Genomic DNA, 21,269 nt, shown 5'->3' on the forward strand with positions numbered 1-21,269 from the left:
GAAGAGATTATTTGTCTTTCAGCTTTTTAAAGTATCCTCTTCTCTGTGTCATTCTTGTTCAAAACTTTTACATGTAATACCATCTTTTTTTCCATTTTTGTCTAGACTAACAAAGTTAGCCATTTTTGCTATTCCTTGATCTCAAATTTTGGTTGAAGAACTGAGCCTTTATCATAATGTCTTAGAGACAGTTGGTGGACACAAAAACCTGGGATGAAACATGAAATGCTATAAGAAAAGTTAGCAGTACTGGGCTGTAGCTAGTATTTTTTTCTCATTGTGGGGCCAAGGTCAAATTTTTGTGTGTATTGTTTGCTCATTCTTTTAGTAAGCACTTAATGAGCACACAATATTTTCCTGAATTAATGGATGCTGGGGACATAATAATGAGCAAAAGACAAATTATCATTATGTTTATAGAGATTAAATTTGAGTCTTTGTCATGCACACACCTATGGCAGTATAAATCATATCCTGATTAGGGTGTCAGCTAAAAAATACTTATTCCAGGCAGGAATATGTTCTGGTAGGTTATAAATCAAATCACAAATTCTTTCCTTCAATGCAGGCACATCATTTCTATGTGATGTTGCAGGTCCTTTCACTAAGTGGTAGAGTCAGTGACTCCAATTCTTTGAATCAGGGTTGGCCATGTGACTTGCTATGGCCAATGTGATACCAGCTAATGCAGAAGAACACCCCACTTGGATTCCTCTGGCACTCAGTGTTAGATTTATGCCCAAGCAAGAAGGACTTAATCCTTATTGATTTTATAGCTTTTACTTCTGCATTTCATAGTCAGTAGATAAGGAGATTTAACATGGAATCGTAATGCCACACAATAAGGATGTTTTCCCTACTCTTGAGAGTTGGTAGATCTAGGCTATAAGTGCATGCAAGAGGGAGCCCTAAAGATAAGATAAGAGCTGTCAGGAGCAAGACATCTGTGACGGAGGCCCTTTACTTCCCCTATCACAGAGGCAAGCTCAGGTTGGTAGATGATGCGTGTGTGTATGAGAAAATAATGAACACCCAGTTCATAATGAAGCTAATCACAGGATAGATTAAAAAAACATTTTCATGAAATATTTTACAATTGAATTATTGAGATGATTATAGATTTATGTGCAGTTGTAAGAAATAACAGATGGAGATCCATTGTACGGTTTGCCCAGACTCCTCCTGTGATAGGCAGAGTAACAGTTCCCAAAGAATCTTCATCTACAAACACCTGGAATCTGTAAACCCATTAGACTGCATGGCAAAGAGCAACTAAGGTTGCAGATAGAATGAAGGGTGCGAATTAGCTGACCTTGAGGTCAAGAGAATACTCTGAGTTTTCTAAGAGTCCCTAAAATTGGAAGAGGGGTGTAGAAGAGTGACAGAGGGCAATTTGAAGATGCTGTGATGTTGGCTTTGAAGAAAGAGAAAATAAGATATAAGTCAGGGAATACAGGTGGCTTCTAAAAGCTGAAAAGAAATCAAGAAAATGGATTCTCCTCTAGTTTACTCAGAAAGAAATACAGCCCTGCTAACACTTCATCTATAGACCCATTTGGAACTTCTGACTTCCAAAACTCTAAGATAATAAATCTGTGTTTTTTAAGCCACTAAACTTTTTGGTAATTTGTTACAGCAGCAATAGAAAACTAATACACCACTAAGAGTAAAATTTTGAAAAAATTATAGTATAAAATCACAACCAGGATATCGACACTAATGCATTGCACTGATTTTATTTGGATTTCTCCAGTTTCCTCCAAACTCATTTGTGTGTGTGTGTTTGTAATAAGTTCTATAATTTTTTTCTTTTATGTATTTATTTTTTAGTGGAGGTACTGGGGATTGAAACTAAGACCTCGTGCATGGATTTCACTGAGCTATATCCCTCCCCTGCTAAAAATTTTTATGATCCATGCTGATTTCCATAGTCACCACCCCAGTCAAGATACTAAACAGTTGCAAACAAGGATCCCATGTATTGTTCTTTTAGAACACACCCTAGACCTCACCCAACCCTTAATTCACTTCATCCCTAACCCTGCTAACCATATATTTATCCTCAACTTCTATAATTTTGTCATTTCAAATGTGTCCTATAACTAGAACTATACAGTGTACAACTTTGAGGTTTGGCTTTTTTTTTTTTTTTTTTACTTAGCTTAATACCCTGGAAATTCATCCCAGTTGTTGTGTGTATCAAAATTTTATTCATTTTTACTCTTTACTAATTTCACTTTTAGGAGGGTGTCCTCTTAACGGTTGAGCTTTGGGCTTCTGCTTCATGGATATTTGCTTAGCGTTCATCCTGTCTCAGCCTCTAGCTACTCTTCCAGTTGTTTCTCCCTGGCTCCCAGGCTGCTATTCTAGGCTGGGAACGAGCCCTACTTCTATCCCTCCGATTCCTTGGAAACAGGTCAACAAGTTATTATTATTATTATTATTATTTCTTTAGTGATTTAGGTGCTTCCTAAATGTCTTGCTAGGGTCAGTACCTGATTCAATTGTGGGTGCCCTGTGATTCTACACTACCCCCAGTAAATTTTTGAAATTGCAAAAAAAAAAAAAAAAAGAAATACATGAATGGATGCACAGAATACCAGTTCACTCAACACAGGAGTTTATATTTTCTGCTCGCCTCAGTCTTGACAGGGCCCAAACAGCTTAAAGGCAGCTGATGATTTATGAAATATATGTGATTATGTAACAGACCACTGCTACTCTACACAATGCCAGAAGGGATGTCTCTCTTCGACAAGTGCTAACAATTGCTAATTGTTCCCGTGTCAGAACCCACATCAACTGTTTCATCCTTACATAAGACTCTGGGATTTTTGCTACTTTTGTCCATTTACCATTCAGTTTATTTCCTTTTGGGGTTTCTTTCACTTAGGTATTGAATGCCTAGTACTATGCAACTCTCCACTTTGTGCCCTGTTTCCAATTTGGCCACTTAGACTTCTCAATGTGCACTAAGTTCTTCTTTGCTTGATCACCTCCCTCCCAAATTTACTTGAGGTATAACTGATAACATTTGTAGATACTTAAGGTATATACTTGATATTTTGATATAGATATACATAGTAAAATGATCATAACAATTAAGTTCAAAATATCCATCATCTCACATATTTAAAGTTTTCTTTCTTTCCTTTCCTTCCTTCCTCTTTCTTCCACCCTCCTCCCTCCCTATCCTTCCTTCCTTCCTTTCCCCCTCCTCCCTTCCTATCCTTCCTTCCCCTCTCCTCCCTTCCTAGCCTTCCTTCTCTCCTTCCTGCAGTGACACTGCTTAAAATCTACTCTCTAAGCAAATTTCAAGTATATAGCACTGTGTTTTAACTACAGTCACCATGCTGTACATTAGTCTCCAGTTTTCTCCTCCAGGGTCTCAGGAAATCCTCTGTCTACTTTCCATGATTCTCCAGCTATTGTCCCTTGTCCTGGTCTTTGAAGACACATGGATCTGCCCTGGATACAAGATCTCTTCTTTCTAAAGATAGACTTTTGCTGGGCAGATTCTGGTCATGCTGCATTGACTTCAGGTTAATTTTAACTCATCTCTTAGAATTTATGTAGGATAATGTACTTGAAAAAAAATATTCTTCTCTTGCCCAATTCTCCCTATGCTGTTACTTAACAGTACATTTTGTGGCCAGTTCATTAGATTGGCTGCTGTTATTTTAATATGAAACTTGATCTTTCATCTAGCTAGCATGACAGCTTTAGATTTATGTGAGGATTTCCATCACTTACCCACAATCTATCTACCAAAGTTTTTTCTGTCAACAATTTGTCTTCCTGAATCAAACTGCTCTTGACCTCTTGAACTTCTCGCTGCATTTCTAAGTTTAAAGTTTTCTGTCTGGTTTAAAATGATTGGTATACCTTTCATAAATGAATGACCACTGCCATTTTAGATCCATTTACATTCTAGGTTTTCTATCTCTATTGGAGAGATAGAAACTATTTCTAGAAGTTCCCTTTACTTCCCCAAGAAAAGGGAGGATTCAGAATAAAGAGGGTAATTAGTGACAAAACAAGTCACAAGGTCACATAAGAAGTAAGTGTTTTCAAGTGCTGTAGGTAGGAAGTACAATGGGCTGAGCCATAAGGTGCTTTTCCAAGCAGTATGTTTATTTTGCATTCAGGTTTACACAACAATTGAAACAGAACATATGAAGAGCCACTTCACAGATAATTTGAGGAACTTGTTTAAATGAATAGGAAATAGTTAACTTCAATTTTAATATTGATTATATGCAAAATACAGTCTTTAAGAACGTATCTACAATATATTTGTAATACCTATATTTTGTAAAGTCTACACATATTCCTTAATATTTGAAATAAGCTCAATACTGTTCTTCGTCATGGGTAGTATGTGATATGTTTCTCAAAATATATATAAAATATATATATATATATAATATAACCAAAAAATTAGTCCCATGAGATGTCACTATATTTATTACATTCTAAGAAATTATCTACTGAAGGAGGTAGCATTGGTTTAAGAGGTGAACACGTTCCCTATTTCAGAAACATTAAATATGGTCAAACATCTCTACTGCATACTTTGGTGGGCTGAATTTTAATCCTTGGGGTCCAATCTAGAAGAATTTCTTCCCCATCACTTTTAGAACTTCTTTTACCTCCTTATTTCTCAGACTTTAGATCAGGGGGTTCAACATGGGAATCACAATGCCGTAAAATACAGAGGCCACTTTCATGTTCTCCTGGGAATTATTAGAACGAGGCTGTAAGTACATGTAAGAGAGGGTCCCACAGAAAATGGTGACTGCTGTCATGTGGGAGGAACACTTGGAGAAGGATTTTTTCCTCCCTGCAGTAGAAGACATCTTGAGGATGGCAGCCCGGTTATATGTGTAGGAACAGATGACGACCGACACAGTGAACATCAAGTTAAATCCCACAAAGACTAAAAGTAGAATGATGTTGATGTCAGTGTTGGAGCATGAGAGGGCGAGGATTGGAGGAACGTCACAGAAGAAGTGATTGATGGTGTCACCCTTGCAGAAGAACACTGAAATGTAAACCCTGTGTGCACAGAAGCATTTATTGAGCCCATGACATATGAACCACTACCAACTGCATGCAGACTCTCTGGGATATGACTATGGGATAGCGAAGTGGGTTACAGATGGCCATGTAATGGTCCACTGCCATAGCCACCAGGAGGTAGCAGTAAGTGGTCACAAATGTTGCATAAACCAATGATTGCATGACATAGCCCTTGAATGATATTGATTTGTTTTCTACTATGAAGTTTTGCATCGTCTTGGGAGTGATAGCAGAACTGTAACAGATATCAACAAAAACCAAATGTCATAGGAAAAAGTACATGGGTGTCTGAAGTCTGGAATCTGTCTTGATGAGTCAGATCATTCCACTATTCCCCACCATGGTGGTGACATAGATGACCAAAAATACAGTGAAGAGGACATACTGAAACTTGTGTTGGGCACCAAATCCCTGAAGAAAGAATTCAGTCACTCCAGTGCTATTTCCTTGTGTCATGACTATCTAGAAAAGACCTAGAAAAAAGCCTAGAAAGGACCAAGAGGGGGACCAAGAAAGGAAAGGAAATCTTTGTGACTTGTTAAATTAGAAAAGGCTCTTATTTTATGTCACTTTGAAAATTAGATTTTCATGGTGAGCACTCACAACAGGGCTTATTTATTTCCAATTATTTTTTTATTTTCTTGATAAGAACCCATCACAAAAACAGTGACATGTGAGCCATGGATCCATTTTCAAAATAAAGAAGTTTTCACAAAAGTAGACTCACATCTAATATCTGTGATTCTAAGAAACATAGATTAACATATATTTCCACTATATTAAACAGGTATTCATAGTTTTGTAGAGTAATATTCAAACATAATCATGTACCTTTTTAGTAACCTATAGTTTTTCTCAGCCATTTATTATTTTAATCCTAGTTCAAAGTGCTGAAATAAGTAGCTTTTTAATTAGAGAAAGTTTTGAGATTTATTATATGTCTGAAGGCTTCAGAAAGTTTGTACTGCTTTCCTTAACATGCACCTCCCTTCAGGCATCATTCTTTGCAAGCCAAGGAGTCTTCTCATTATATATATGACAGGGTAAAGGAAATTCATGTCATAAAGTGAGTTTGCTTTACCCTGATGTCAGTAATTCTAAGCCGAGCTACATACCTGTATATATGAGATGCTAAAAATGTGTCTTCAGTGGTAGAAATGTAGCAAACTAAGCCTGTTGTTGATATGGGCTTCTCTGGTTCTTTAAAATATTTTGAAGTAAGCACAGTTGGATAACTTTGTTGTCAGAGAACAAGAAGCCATTCTCTTTAGTTCAACATTTAGTGAGGGCTGAGGAGAAACAAGTTAGTGCAAGTTCCTTCCTCAGGTTAATCGGCTGTAAAATAGCTGAAATGCAGCCATTTCAAGGAGGTGTCCATCCATTGGGTGTAAGCACTTATAAGATGAAGCTTGAATAGATCAGGGGTCCACTTAATGTAGAATCTTGATAGGGTAATTATTATTACATTTACCATATCAACTTGAGTTTAATCAGCCTGCATTTAGATGAAGTGATGCTACATTATGAAGACACTTCTCAAGAGCTAATGAAACTCATACAAGTCCCACCACGCACATCTGACACACAATGTGTATGTTAAAGGTGGGTTGTCTCCTTATGAGATTCTTTGTTCTATTTATCTTTTTTTTTTTTTTTTGGAAGGGAAAGTAATTAGGTTTACTTATTTATTTTTAGAGGTAGCACTAGGGATTGAACCCAGGACCCTGTACAAGCTAAGCATGTGCTCTACTACTGAGCTATACCCTCACCTCTTTTGTTCCATTTAAGATGAAGGTATTTGCTAATCAAATGAATGATATGTAGAAAATGGCCAACTACCTGAGAAATTTGAATGTACTTAACATACACTCAGTCTCAGTCTTTCTGAGGCTCCATTTATATTCAGCATTGGGCAGTGGAAAGGAAACCAGCAGACCTGGGGTGAATTCTTGTCCTACCAGTTAATAGAGACAAATGTTGTAACCTGTTTTAGCCTCATTTCCTTCCTCTGTAACATCAAGATCCCAGAACTGCTTAGAATTTAATGATATTCATTGAAACACGTTTATAATAAAAAAGTTTGGAAATGGGGTTAAATAGATAGAGCACATTCTTATTATGGATCAATATACAGTCCCAAAAGGTGAGATAAACATATACTTTTACCAGAAAAGTGCCTATGTATTATTATCAAATGATAAAAGTCGTAGAATAATAGGTAGAGCGTGGACCCTTCTAAAAAGCAAATTTTCTCTCACTCCCATTGTCTTTCAATTTTATCCTTTTTATTTATGAATAAAGGTCAGGAAAACAACACACCAAACTCTTAAGTAAGAACTCTTACTTAAGTAACCAAACTCTTTTTTTTAAATTGAAGTATAGTCTATTTACAATATTCTATTAGTTTCTGATGTACAGCATAATGATTCAGTTACACACACACACACACACACACACATACATACATGTACTTTTTCATATTATTTTTCATTATAGGCTATTACAAAGTACTGAATATAGTTCCCAGTGTTATACAGTAGGACCTTGTTTATCTGATTTATGCATACATAGTAGTTAGTATCTGCAAATCCCAGAGTCCTAATTTATCCCTCCTCCCCTTCCCTTTTGGTAACCATAAGATCATTTTCTATGTCTGTTGAGCCTGTTTCTGTTTCTTAAATAAGTTAATTGTGCCATTCCTTTAGATTCCACACATAAGTGATATCATATGATATTTGTCTTTGTCTGACTCACTTCACTTCATATGATAATCTCTAGGTCCATCCATGTTGTTGCTAATTGCATTATATTGTTCTTTTTATCACTAGTAATATTCCATTTTATCACTAGTAATATTCCATTGTGTGTGTGTACATATATATATACACACACACATATATTTACCACAACTTCTTTATCCAATCATCTGTTGATGGACATTTAGGTTGCCTCTGTGTCTTGGCTATCATAAATAGTGCTGGTATGAACAATAGGGTGCATATATATTTTCAAATTAAGAGTTTTCTCCAGATATATGCCCAGGAGTGGGATTGCTGGATCAGATGGTAAGTCTGTTTTTAGTTTTTTGAGGAATCTTCACACTGTTTTCCACAGTGGCTGTACCATATTTCAGTCCTAACAGCATTGAAGGAAGGCTCCTTTCTCTCCACATCCTCTCCAGTATTTATCATTTGTGGATATTTTAATGATGGCCATTCTGACCAGTGTGAGGTGATACCTCATTGTAGTTTTGATTTGCATTTCTCTGATAATTAGTGCTATTGAGCATCTTTTTATGTGTCTATTGGCCAACTGAATGTCCTCTTTGGAGAAATGTCTGTTTAGGCCCTCTGCCCATTTTTTGATTGTGTTGTTTGTTTTCTTGTTATTGAGCTGTATGAGCTGTTTGTATATCCTGGAAGTTAAGCCCTTGTCAGTTGCATCATTTGCAAATAATTCTTTTCCATTTCATAAGTGGTCTTTTTGTTTTCTTTTATTTCTATTGCTGGGGTAGTCTGCCCTAGGAGAACATTGCTAAGAGTTATATCAGAGAATGTTTTGCCTGTGTTTTCTTCTAGGAGGTTTACAGTATCTTGCCTTATGCTTAAGCCTTTAAGGCATTTTGAGTATATTTTTGCATATAGTGTGAGGGAGTGTTCTAACTTTATTGATTTACATGTGGCCATCCAGCTTTCCCAACACCACTTGCTGAAGAGGCTGTCTTTTCCCCATTATTTATTTTTCTTCCTTCATCAAAGATATATTGACCATAGGTGTGTGGATTTATTTCTGGGCTCTCCATTCCATTCCATTGATCCATATGTCTGTTTTTGTGCTAACACCATCGTTTCCTGATTACTGTAGCTCTGTAGTATTGTCTGAAGTCTGGGAGGGTTATTCCTCCAGCTTCATTCTTTTTCTTCAGTATTGCTTTGGCAATTTTGGGTCTTTTGTGGCTCCACATAAATTTTAGCATTATTTATTCTATTTCTGTGAAATAGAATTTCTGGGTAATTTGATAGGGTCACAGTAATTCTGTAGATTGCTTTTGGTAGTATGGCCATTTTAACAGTACATATTCTTCCAATCCAAGAGCATGGGATAACTTTCCATTTCTTTAAATCACCTTTAATTTCTTTTATGACTGTTTTATAGTTCTCAGCATATAAGTCTTTCACCTCATTGGTCAAGTTTATTCCAAAGTATTTAACTTTTCTGATGTGACTTTAAAAGGTTTTTTTTTTTTTTTTTTTTTTTTTTTTTTTACTTTCCTTTTCTGATATTTCATTGTTAATGCAAAGAAGTGCAACAGATTTCTGTATGTTAATCTTGTATTCTACTACTTTGTTGAATTTGCTCATCAGCTTTACTGGTTTTTGTGTGGAGTCTTTAGGGATTAAGTAATCAAATTCTCAAGTTATTCATAGGTGTGGGATTGGATGAGAGAAAACTTCAATTCTTTAATTTATAAACTTCTGCACCTTTGCTTTCATTTTAAAAGTGGCAATTGATAATGTTTCCTGTTTTAAAAACAAAGATGACAATTTACATTTTATGGATTCATTGATTTGCTAAGGCTTAAGTGTATCATCTTATGTTTTGTTTTCTTTTTTGTTTCTGGTTTTGTTTGCATTTATGTGGGTCACTTGATCATTTTTAAGAATTTCATTTTGATTTATCTGTAGTTCTTTTACTGCAAATCTTTGTATAGTTTTTTTTAATAGTTGCTACTCAAAGTTTATATTATATGTACAAAGCTGGTGTTACATTTAGCAGTTTGAGTAAAATGTGGAATACATTGGGAATCATATATCAGTCAAGGTTAAACTTTTTGCTTTACTGTCAAACATAATTTAGAAACTTGAAGAGAAAGAAGGTCTACTATTTTTATCCATATTTTCATTCTTTCTTTGCTCTCTCTTCTTTCTTGATGTTCCAAGATTCACTTTTTAAATACCAATTAAAAGGAATAATTTGACTGGGTGGAAAGAAAAGCAGGTTTTTGGTACCAGAAATGTACTTTAAATATATTGATACATGTACATTTCAAGGAAGAGAAAAGCTATATACTTGTGCAAACATTAATCAAAAATGAAAGAATGGCTACATTAAATCAGATAGAGTAGACTTCACAGCATAGAAAATTACCAAGGACAAGTGGGAGACATCATGTAATGATAAAAGGGTTAACCTACCAAGAAGAAATAGAAATGCTATGGTGTGGGCACCAAAGAAGAGAGCTGATATTTATATGTGATGCAAAAGCTGACAGAACTGAAGGGAGAAATAGACAAATACATAATTACAATCAGATACTTCAACACTCCTCTCTTAATGCTTGATAGAGAAACTAGACTGAAAATTACAAGGATATAGAAAGCCCAACATCATCATCAACCAACAGGATCTAATAGACATTTATTGAACACTCCACCTAAAAGAGAAGAATATACACTTTTCCCAGCACTAGAAGTATATATACCAAAGTAGACCATATCCTAAGCCATAATAAATCCTTTATAAATTTAGAAGAATTGAAATCATAGTGTATCTTCCCTGATCATGATGATATCAAATATGGGAGCTCCATGTACTACCTTTGCAACTTTCCATGAATATATATTTATTTCAAAATAAGAAACTAAAAAATGAAGAAGAGGAAAATGTAAAATCTGCTTTGTGATGTGAGGTTCAAGTGAGCAAACTTAGGTAAACTTGCCTGCAGAAGGCTAGATATTGTATTAGTGCTCAAAGAAGGGCCATAGTAACACATGCAAATATTTAGTTAAGGGCATATAATATTGATTGGTTGATCAATTAATTCACTCAATTATTTGGTCATTTATGTCCTTTGCTAGGCAATGCTCAGCCCAACTGAGTGCCCTCACTGCATTTCCATTACATCACCAGTGATGAAGTGATTGCTCCTGTTCTTGGGGCAAGGCATGGCAGAACACTGACTGACCCTTTCACTCTGCCTGCCACTCCCTGCACACACTGCACTGATACATGTCTCATGTTGAAAAATAGGATTTACTTTGTTTTACTTACACCAAAGCTGCCTCCAGATTCTCTTTCTGCAAATGATGGAAGCTGATTGCTTACCAGGTCTCTCTGTGTGGTTCCTTCCAGTTGGGAGTTTATACCTGGGGCCTGTGGGTTCAATACTGGATCCCTTGAGAACCTGAGCTTCCAGGACCTGCGGTGGAATCAGAAAAAACAACATTCATTAATTATTCTCAGATGAATAAGAGTTCAGACTGCCAGAGGGGACAAAATATATTTGTGTGTTATTGCCTTTAGGGACTTTCTGGTTTCGTTGTTAAGAGTTGCCCTACTATTGACAAATTACCTTCTTTCTCTCCCTTCTTTTCTCCCTCTGCTTTTCCCTTTCTCCCTCTGCTTTTTCCTTTCTCCCTGTCTTCCTTCTTTCTTCCCTGTCTCCCTCCCTCCCTTTCTCCCTTCCTCTTTTCTGTGTTCTTGCCTTCCTTTTTGTGCAGAGGTGTATAACCAACCATCCACGTGGTTAAAAATTCAGATGTACCAAAGTGCACAGAGTGAAAAGTAACACTCTAACCCTTGATTCTTAATTTCTAGTTTCCCTCCCTGGATATTGTCATCATTACAATTTCTGTATTCTTCTATGTTAGCCTTGCATTGCTTTTGCAAACATATTAATATTATATTCTTTCTTCCTCATCAATAAAAATGACAGTGTATCAGTCACATATTTCTGCAACTTGCATTTCACTTAGTATTCTTAGATGATCTACATGGAAAAAGAAATCTCACTCTTTATTGGTTGTATAGTATTTTATTGAATAGTTGCATTGCTTAATATGTTTAATTAAACTCTCTTCTCTATTGTTACATATTTAGATGGCTTCCAATTTTTACTAAAAAAAAGTTATAATAAATATAATAATGAGCATAAGTGTGGGATTAAAGGATATTTAGAAGAAGAAATTCCAGGTCGAAGAGTATAAAACACTGTACATTTTAATAGATATTGCCCAACTGTCCTTCAGAAGTAGGCTCTGTCAATTTAAATCATTTCTAGCAAATCTAGAGTGACTATTTCTGTAAATATTCTCTAATACAATGCTGATAAAAGTTTCATACATAAAAACAGTATATTTTAGTTTTATTTGCTGTTTTCTCCTGTAAACCAGATTGAATATCTTTTTCTATGTCCAAGAACCATTAGTTTTTCATTTTCTATGAATTATGTTTATATATGTTGCCCTCTTAAAAATATTTTGTTTTTATACTGATATTTTGAGTCAAGAACCCTTCCTTCCTTATAAAATTTGCAAACATGTATTTCTTAATATTAATCATTTTATATTGCTAATTTTATAGTTTACATGCAAAAAACTTTGATTTTTTTGCAGCAAAGTTATTCTCTACTTTTTTGTTATATTTATTAAGGTGTTATTCACTTTAAAGTTTTTAAAATACACTTTAAAACTGCCCTTAAGGTTTAGTATTGATTGATTGATTAATTTATTTACAATCTAAAGTTATATTATTTTACTCATTAGCCTTAAATATGTAACACGTGTATTTCTAACCAAGTCTGAACTATTCATATCTTTAGTCCTGAAAAAGATAATATATCTAATAGATATTTTTACCTACATCTGGAAAGCTCAATCTTAAATTCCAAGGTATTTTGACTAGAATTTTCATTGTAATTGCATTGAATATATATAAAGTTACTGTTATTATCTTAACACAATCATACTATTTGTGTTAGCCAAAATGTCCTGTTGATGGTTTTAATTAATTATAAGTGACATATAACCTTATATTAGTTTCAGGTGTACAACACAATGATTTATTTTTTTATAAGGCAAAATGATCACCATAATAAATCTAGTTAACATCCATCACCATACATAGTTACAGATTTTTTTCTTGTGATGAGTACTTTTAAGATTTACTCTTGTAACAACTTTTGACTATGCAATACAGTATTAACTACAGTTGTGGTGCTATACATTATATTCTCTTTATTTATTTATTTTATAATTGCAAGTTTGTACTTTTTGTCCCCCTTCACCCATTTCATTCACCCTCCACCCCCTGCCTCTGGCAACCACCAATCTGTTCTGTTCTCTGTACCTAAGAGCTTGGTGTTTTTTTTGGTTGTCTTTTGTTTTGTTTTTGTTTCAGATCCACATATAAGTGAGAACATACTATATTTGTCTTTTCTGTCTGGCTTATTTATTCAGTATCATATTCTGAAGGTCCACCCATGTGCCTCCATGCTTTCTAAAGAGAAATTAGCTAGTAATCTTATTGAGAATCCTCTTATATGATCAATCAGTTCTCTCTACTTTCAAGATTCTATCTTTGAATTTTGACAGAATAAATATTTGTGTATGTATCTCTTTTCATTCATTCTACTTGGAGTCCATTGAGCTTCTTGGCTGTGTAGATGAATATTTTTTCATATTTAGGAAGTTTTCAGCCAATAAATCTTAAAGTAGATTTTATGTCTCTTTCTTACCTCTCCTTCTGGGACTTCCATTATGTATATATTGGTATTCTCGATGGTGTTCTACAGATGTTCAGAATCTGCTTATTTTTCTTCATTCTTTTTAATTCCATTCTTCAGAATGGATAATCTCAATTAACCTAGCTTCAAGTAAACTGATTGTTTCCTCTGCCTGTTCAGATCTGCTGGTGAGCCACCCTAGTAAATTTTTCACTACAGTAATTTTACTTGTTAACTCCAGAATAGTTATTTACAAATTTTATATATTTTAATGATATTCTCTTTTTAATGAAACATTATTCTCATATTTCCCTTTAGTTCTTTTTAAGTGTTTTTTTCTTTTAGTTCTTTGAACATATTTAAAATAGTTGATTTAAAATCTCTGTCTAGTAAATCTAAAATATGAGCTTTCTTAGTGACAGTTTCTACTTATTGGCCGTTTTGCCCTCTGTGAGAGTCATATTTTCTTCATTCTTCTCATTTCTCACTATTTTCCTTTGAAAAATAAATATTTTATAGTGATACAATGTAGACTCTCTGGAAATCAGATTATCTTTCTCCCCAGCATTTATTTTTGTTGTGTATTGTTCATGCTTATGTTTAGTGACTTGTCTGAATGAATCACATAAAGATTGTATTCCTTTTCATGTGTGGTCATTTAAGTGTCTCTGCTTAGTTAGTTTAGTGGTCAGCTAGTGATTTTGGAAGGAGATTTATTTAAATGCCTGGAACCCATAAATCGCCCAGTCTTTGCCAGTGAGCTCTGAGTATACGTTGGGTTATGCATTTAATCCTCAGTAAAGGTAGTTTATAATGCCATATTTGCCTTTACTTACTACTTGAGTGTCAGCCTCAGGGTTAGCCAGACTGAGTGTTTAAGATCTTCTTAGGTCTTTTCATGAACATGAACACAGCCCAGCACAAGCTCACAGAACAACAGATGGTCATAGTGTTGTAGTTCTTAGGAATATATTGGAAATTTTCAATATCCCTGTGAAAGTTTCATTCTCCAGCTTTAATTTTTAAGCTTGGTTTGGTCAACACTTATCTCTATCTTTAGGCAGCTGCAATGTTAAAGCATGACCTTATATAAATATATAAACAAGTTTGCTTGGGAAAAAAATCTCTTTGCATTGCATGAGAGTTTTGAGTTAGGTCAAATAATGATGGTGGGGTATTCCAGGGAGCCACAATATGGGTGCAATAACATTTTTGATCCATGGTTGGTTGAATCGACTAATTTAGAAACTGCAGATATGGTAGGAAGACCATACAGTTATTTTCAAGAGTATTGTTTTTGAAAAGACACTAATTTCATCATGGAATTGGTTAGTACTTTCTTTGAAAATCAGCTTAGCATATATTTGTTGAGTTTTGTTTTTTTAACTCTATATTTGTTCCATTGGTCAATGTGACTTTCTTATGTCCAAGACTGCTTTATCTACTATATCTTTAAGTTAGACTTGAAAAGAGGCAGCATAGGCCCTCCAACTTCGGTCTTCATTTAAACAATTTTTGACCATTCTAGGTTTTTTTTGCTCTTCTAAAAGGACTTGGTGCTTTTCCAGGGAGAAGGCTGCCCTTTCATTAATTATTCTTTCTATGTTAACTGTTCTTTAATCTCTTCTGTAATACCTTATTTGCAATCAGTATTCTTTTAGTAAAAAGACATCCTTTACATCAGGCTCTCTAATATATTTAGATATTGCTGAGCTAAGTATTCTTCTCTTATTTTTAAAGATTTTCTTTGTTCCCCGTATTATTTTTTTTTTGATAAATTAGCATATCATTTATCCATTTAACTTCAGAGAATGAATCTTAGATTTATTATTTCTAACATTTATGTGGTTTCTAACATCAATTAAAATAACTATTACTTTTTTCTTTCCTTAATCTTATTTTCTTATGCCTGAAATGCATACTTAATTTATTATTATTTCCTATTTATTAACACAATTACTTATGGAATTATAAAATTTTATTTGAACACCCTTGTAGTTTATTGAATTTTACATGATAGTTGATAAAATATTATATTATATGTATTTGTTAACTTTGTTTTTATTTCATCTTCAACCAAAATGTTGTTTAAATGAGAGTTTCAGTTTAAAGTGGTAGAATTTTAGTTGTTTTTACCTTCAAATTTTACTGGTAAATTCTAGTTCTAGGTAATTGGATCACAGAATATTTTCCATATATTTCTGATTTTTAGAGTTTATTGTATTGCTGTAATTATTCTGTCGGCACATAAAAAGGAAAAAAGGAATGAAGGGATGGAAGGAGGAAGGAAGGAAAGGAAGAGAAAAAGAAAGAGGAGAAGGAACAAAGAAAGATGTTTTCTTGGTTTCAAGCTACTATGAAGATGAAAATCAGTTATGTCAGTAATCAGACAGTGATGTGTCTAACACAGTGTCAGTAGACACAGAAAGCTGACCAGAAGCTACGTGTCTAACTGGACCTCCCAAGTTCACAACGCAACTGTAAAACAACTAACAACTCCCACTTCTAAGTGACTGCTACCTTCTCACCAGTGGTATAACTGTTACTACTTTCCTCCTTCTGCCTCTTGAGCAATGCTTACTGAGATACCCAGTTGCTGTTCTTCTCCTGCTTTTTGACAGTTTCCAAATCTAGAGAGAGTATCCACTTCCCTAATTCATACTCGGAAACATCAGCAAAGCCCATACACTGCAAAAAGCCCTCTCCCCTTCCTCTTACTGATATATCTAAAGCTTCTGGGGAGTGAGTTGCAGAAGCATAATAAGTCTAAATTTTGACTCCAAGTGAGTTTCATTGGTAGGCTTCACCAATACAGAATTTCTGTATATGGTATTTACTCTCATTAATTATGCCAAATAACTCTTCTGTAATTTTGTTAAAATTTTTTTCTCAACTTGATCTACCATGAACTGCAAGAGGTAAATTAACACTTACTATTACAGTAACATGTTTCTTTCATCAGTGTATTTCCCATTTTTTACTTTATAAATATTAGGGCAATATTATTTAATTTACAGATTTTTCCAAGAATATGTCTGCCCAGTCCAATTCCTCTGTACAAAGCATTTACAGCCAATACATTTAAGGATGTTTGTAAAAGGAGACACATCAGAATGGAAAAAGTTAGAGTAGTCTCTCTCCAGAGACGGTTTTGGGTAGTGAAGATAAAGACAGTTCCTTCCTTCTCTGAAGAGGATCTGCTTACATTCCAAGTGAAAGTAGTTTCTCTCTGCAAAGGAAAATCTGGGCAGGCCCCAGGCAACCTAGAGTGGGATCAGAGCTTCTGAAAGTTGGGAGTCTCTTCCAGAGTGCAGAAAAGTGCACTCTGCTGCATGGGCTGGTAACATCTGGTTTCTTTTGATACTGTTCATGTTATGATTGGATCCATTTCACAGTGGTCCTGTGCTTATAATTCCATCCACAATTTGGAACTTCTGGAAATGTTGAAAAGGCAGTAAACTCTCATCTTGTCAATCCTCTCAGTAACAACATACTATGGTTTACCTGATTAAAGAGATTGAGAGAACTATAACACGTGATATCTTTTTGTTAAGACACCTGGCAATAGGATGGGTGTGTGCTTGATTCTGTCTTTTCCCAAGTGGATGGAACACTCATGCTCAAGCCCAAGTATGACTTCTCAAGTTTCACCTGGATTCCTCCATCTCTCCACATCCTTGGAGACTGAGGGAAATAAGATGCCAATTCTGGGTAAATGAGTCTGTTCTGTAGCACCAAACCCTGCATTAGGTCTGCAACAGGGTATGGCTAGAGATTCAACTTTCATGTAAAATAAAATTTTACCAAAGTAAGTTGCTATGATCCATATTTGCCTAATTCCTGTGTCAATTTCCTAGTTGGTTACAGACCATGTGTAGTAAGGACGGATATTGTTCCATAATGTCTATGTAGCAACTCACTCTAGTGTTTTTTCCCTCTTTCTGCATATTTGCTCCAAAAACTGGCTCTTTGACTTATTCTTTATAAAATTAAAATAATGTAGCTACAGAGTCACAGTAAGAGTAACAGCACCTGTCAAGGGAAATCAGAAGAGGTTTCTGTCCTGGTGAGCATTCATGTTATACTTGTTATGGGTACATTACAACAGATTTTATACACTTCTCTGTATTTTTCTTTTCTTTTTTAAGGGCAGGTATTTGAAAAAAAGGGCTCCTCAAAATGTACAAAAGCACTATCAAAGATCTTTTCTTATGCTTTCTCCTTAAGAAACACATGAATTAGAAACTTACCCATTTAAGATGTTTTCATTACATTTCAGATCTATTGATATAATTAAGGAATGCCTTTGCAACCCACAGATATTTGTCATCCCTTCTGCTTTTGGGAAATAAGAGAGAACTGTTGGTTTGCCTGGTGAACTGTGTTGACTTAGTAACTGATGCTCAAACTAGAAGCACTTCTTTCCAACCCCTTTCAGGGCTTCTCTCACATCTTGGTTTCTCAGGCTGTAGATGAGGGGGTTTAACATGGGGATCATAACACCATAAAACACAGAAGCCATTTTTTCTTGCTGTTGAGACTCTATGGTACTATGGTGCAGATACATGTAAGAGAGTGTCCCATAGAAAATGGTGACCACTGTCAAATGGGAGGCACACGTGGAGAAGGCTTTTTTCTTCCCTGCAGCAGAAGAGATCTTCAGGATGGCAGCCAGGATAAATATGTAGGAAAGGATGATGACCAGCACAGTGAACGTCAAGTTAAACCCCACAAAGGCTGCAAGTAAAATGGCACTGAAGGAAACACTGGAGCAGGAGAGGGCAAGAATTGGGGGTATATCACAGAAGAAGTGGTTAATTTTATTGGATTTGCAAAAGTTCAGTGAGAAAGTAAAACTTGTGTTTACAGAAGCATTTAGGAAACCCATGAAGTATGAGCCAACTAAGAGTTGAATGCAGAATCTCTGGGACATGACTGTTGTATAGTGGAGTGGGTTACAGATGGCCACATAACGGTCCACTGCCATAGCAGCCAGGATGAAGCAGTCACTTGTTACAAAAGTACCATAGACAAGGAGCTGCACTATACATCCTACGAATGAGATGGAATCTATTTTGCTCATCAAATTCTGCAACATCTTGGGAGTGATAGCAGATGCATAACAGAGATCAACAAAAGCCAAGTTTTGGAGGAAAAAGTACATGGGGGTGTGAAGGGAAGACTCAATCTTGATGAGTAGGAGCATGCCAATGTTACCCACTAGGGTGAGCACGTAGATCACCAGAAATACTATGAAGAGGACATGCCAAGACTTGTGTTGACCAGCAAATCCCAGGAGAATGAATTCAGTCACTTTGGTACGATTGTTTTGTTCCATGGCTGGCAAAGATGCAATATTAGCTGAAAAGGTGCAAAGAAAGAAGAGTAGAGAAAGCTAAGACCATCATGATCATCTACCTAATTCTGGAACTGAAAATGGTATAATATTTAATTTCATAGTGGGGTCAGAGAATATTTTTGTGACACAAGTAACTTAGATTTTAACGACTGAACCTTGACAACTGACTTAGACATTTTTATTTACAGTTTAGGGAAGTTGTCATGGATTGGTATCCATGTTTTTCAGGGTGCAGAGTGATTGGTATTTCATAAATCTATCAATTCAGCAACAAGTGAAATATACATAAACATTTAATTACGCTTTCTTTTATGCTCACTATATTTTAATTAGAAATTCAACTTGCTTAAATACTAATCATTATATGTGAAATCTTCACATATCCATAGATTTCTATATGGTCTTTCTCACACTTATCTCCATATTTTCATTTTATCCTTTCCCATTCCTTATATAACACTTCTGTGCCACGATGGTCTCATGGAGTTGTATGGAAGTGTTTATCAAGGTATTATGGTAAAGGATAATTTTCTTTGTAAAATTTCCAATCTATCGTGGCCCTATATTTTTATAAAATGCAATAAAAAGGTCTCAGCATTGTCAAAATTCTGATAGTTTAAATGGTTGATCTCACTTTCAGTGGCTATCTTATCATAGAGTGGAAGCAGAGTCTAATCACAGGTGCTGGTCCATGGACCACACATCGAGTAGCACTGCTCTATGGTGTCCACCCATCATAAATACCTATGTGCTTCCCTAGTGATGGGCAGCAGATTGCCTACAACATTTTCCCACTACAAAGAACTCAGCGTGAAATTTTTCTAGGGTATATTCCTAGGGAGAACATTTTTGAGTCTGGAGGTGTGCACACATTTAACTTGACCACGTTTTTCCAGATCACTCTTCATGATGAATACACCATCTACACCTCTACAATGTTCCATGCTGTCACTTTCCAGTGAACACCGGTATTTTCCTAGCATTTTTTTTGCCAGGAAAAATAGGTGTAAATTGTTATATATTTTTTATTTGTTTTCTTTCCCTTTAATGACAAGTAAATTTGATCATTGTCTAATGTTCTTAGAATTTTGGGATACTAATTTTGTTTTTGGTAAATTGCCTGTTTATATTTTTTTGTGGATGTTTGTATTGAGTTGATTTTAGACATTCTCTGTTTATCCAAGATTTGAATTCCTTGTCAGTTTCTTACTTAATGAATTTCCCTCAATTTTATCACCTTTTAATTTTGCCTACATCCTTCATAGAACAGTAATCCTTAAATTTAAAATAACTATCATTTTTTGACTTTTGTTTTTTTGAAAAATAAATTTCATTCCTTAGTTCATTTCTCCAAGATAGTAAAAAGCAATGATATATATGTATTTTTTCATTTTAGGTTACTGGCACATGGTGTTTGTGGCATCATGACATTTATATCATATGTATAATTTGATAAATTTTAGTTGCATTTTCTCAATATTTATTTTAAAAAAGCAAGCAACAGGAGAGTGATAGTAGTCACTGTGTGTGTCTCTGCTAGTATATATGCAAAATGTTTAAAGATTTTTAAAACATTAACTGACTTGACTTTTTATTTAAAAATTTACACACACACACTAGACATAAGAACTTTTACCAAACATTTTTGGAACAAATAATTCTAATATCAAACAATCTTTTCCTGTAAGTCACAAAAGAAAACATTCCACATTTCATGAAGCTAATGGAACCTTGATACCTAATTAAGTAAAGTTTGAGAAAAGAATATTAGAACCATTTCACTTGTAAAAATAGATGCAAACAGTGGTCAATAAATACCTATTCAACAATCAACCCATCCATTCATAAACAAACAATTGCTAGGGTCTCAAAGAGGCTCCAAATGAATACCTATTTTTGTCTTTTTCCCGGATTTGAACAAGTTGAGAAATAAAAGATATGGAGACCATTATATCACCTTCAGACACCTGGGGGAAGACTTCAAGGTTATTAGTCAAGTTGCTTGCTTCCAATGAACACCATAAGCAGACAGGCTTATCCACCCAATCTTGGTGGCAGTGACAGGGGCAGCCCTCTTGCACATTGTGGGGAAGCACCTCTGAAATGCAGGGGCCCATGGGCTTCAGCAGCCTGGCTGCTCCTGAGGGTGAGGGCAGAGCAGGGCACACAAGGTTGTTCTCAGAATTATGAACCTGATAAGCCCCTCCACCTTTCTAGGAACCAAGGGAATAAAATGGGGACATGGTGGCCATGATTACACTGATTGAGCTCCATTTGCAGGAGAGAAACATCAGGAACAGGGACAAAGTATTCTCCAGCAGCAGC

The 21,269-nt window shown here is 35.2% G+C and overlaps 1 protein-coding gene and 1 pseudogene across 1 annotated transcript; both read right to left on the bottom strand.

Annotated features, from left to right (window-relative positions):
• Window positions 1-4,569: 4,569 nt before the first annotated feature.
• On the bottom strand, window positions 4,570-5,636 carry LOC116155193 (putative olfactory receptor 5AK3; annotated as a pseudogene).
• A 12,357-nt stretch (window positions 5,637-17,993) lies between these two features.
• Window positions 17,994-19,032, bottom strand: LOC135320009 (olfactory receptor 5AK2-like). The gene has a single exon (XM_064482405.1). It carries the CDS (start codon window positions 18,921-18,923, stop codon window positions 17,994-17,996), a length of 930 nt encoding a protein of 309 aa, XP_064338475.1. The 5' UTR covers window positions 18,924-19,032.
• Between the last annotated feature and the right edge of the window lie 2,237 nt (window positions 19,033-21,269).

This window comes from Camelus dromedarius, chromosome 35, assembly GCF_036321535.1.
Source record: "Camelus dromedarius isolate mCamDro1 chromosome 35, mCamDro1.pat, whole genome shotgun sequence".
NCBI lineage: Eukaryota > Metazoa > Chordata > Mammalia > Artiodactyla > Camelidae > Camelus > Camelus dromedarius.

Bases quoted from the DNA above. Each gene is read 5' to 3' on its own strand.
- LOC135320009 (XM_064482405.1), bottom strand. From the start codon at position 18,923: ATGGAACAAAACAATCGTACCAAAGTGACTGAATTCATTCTCCTGGGA.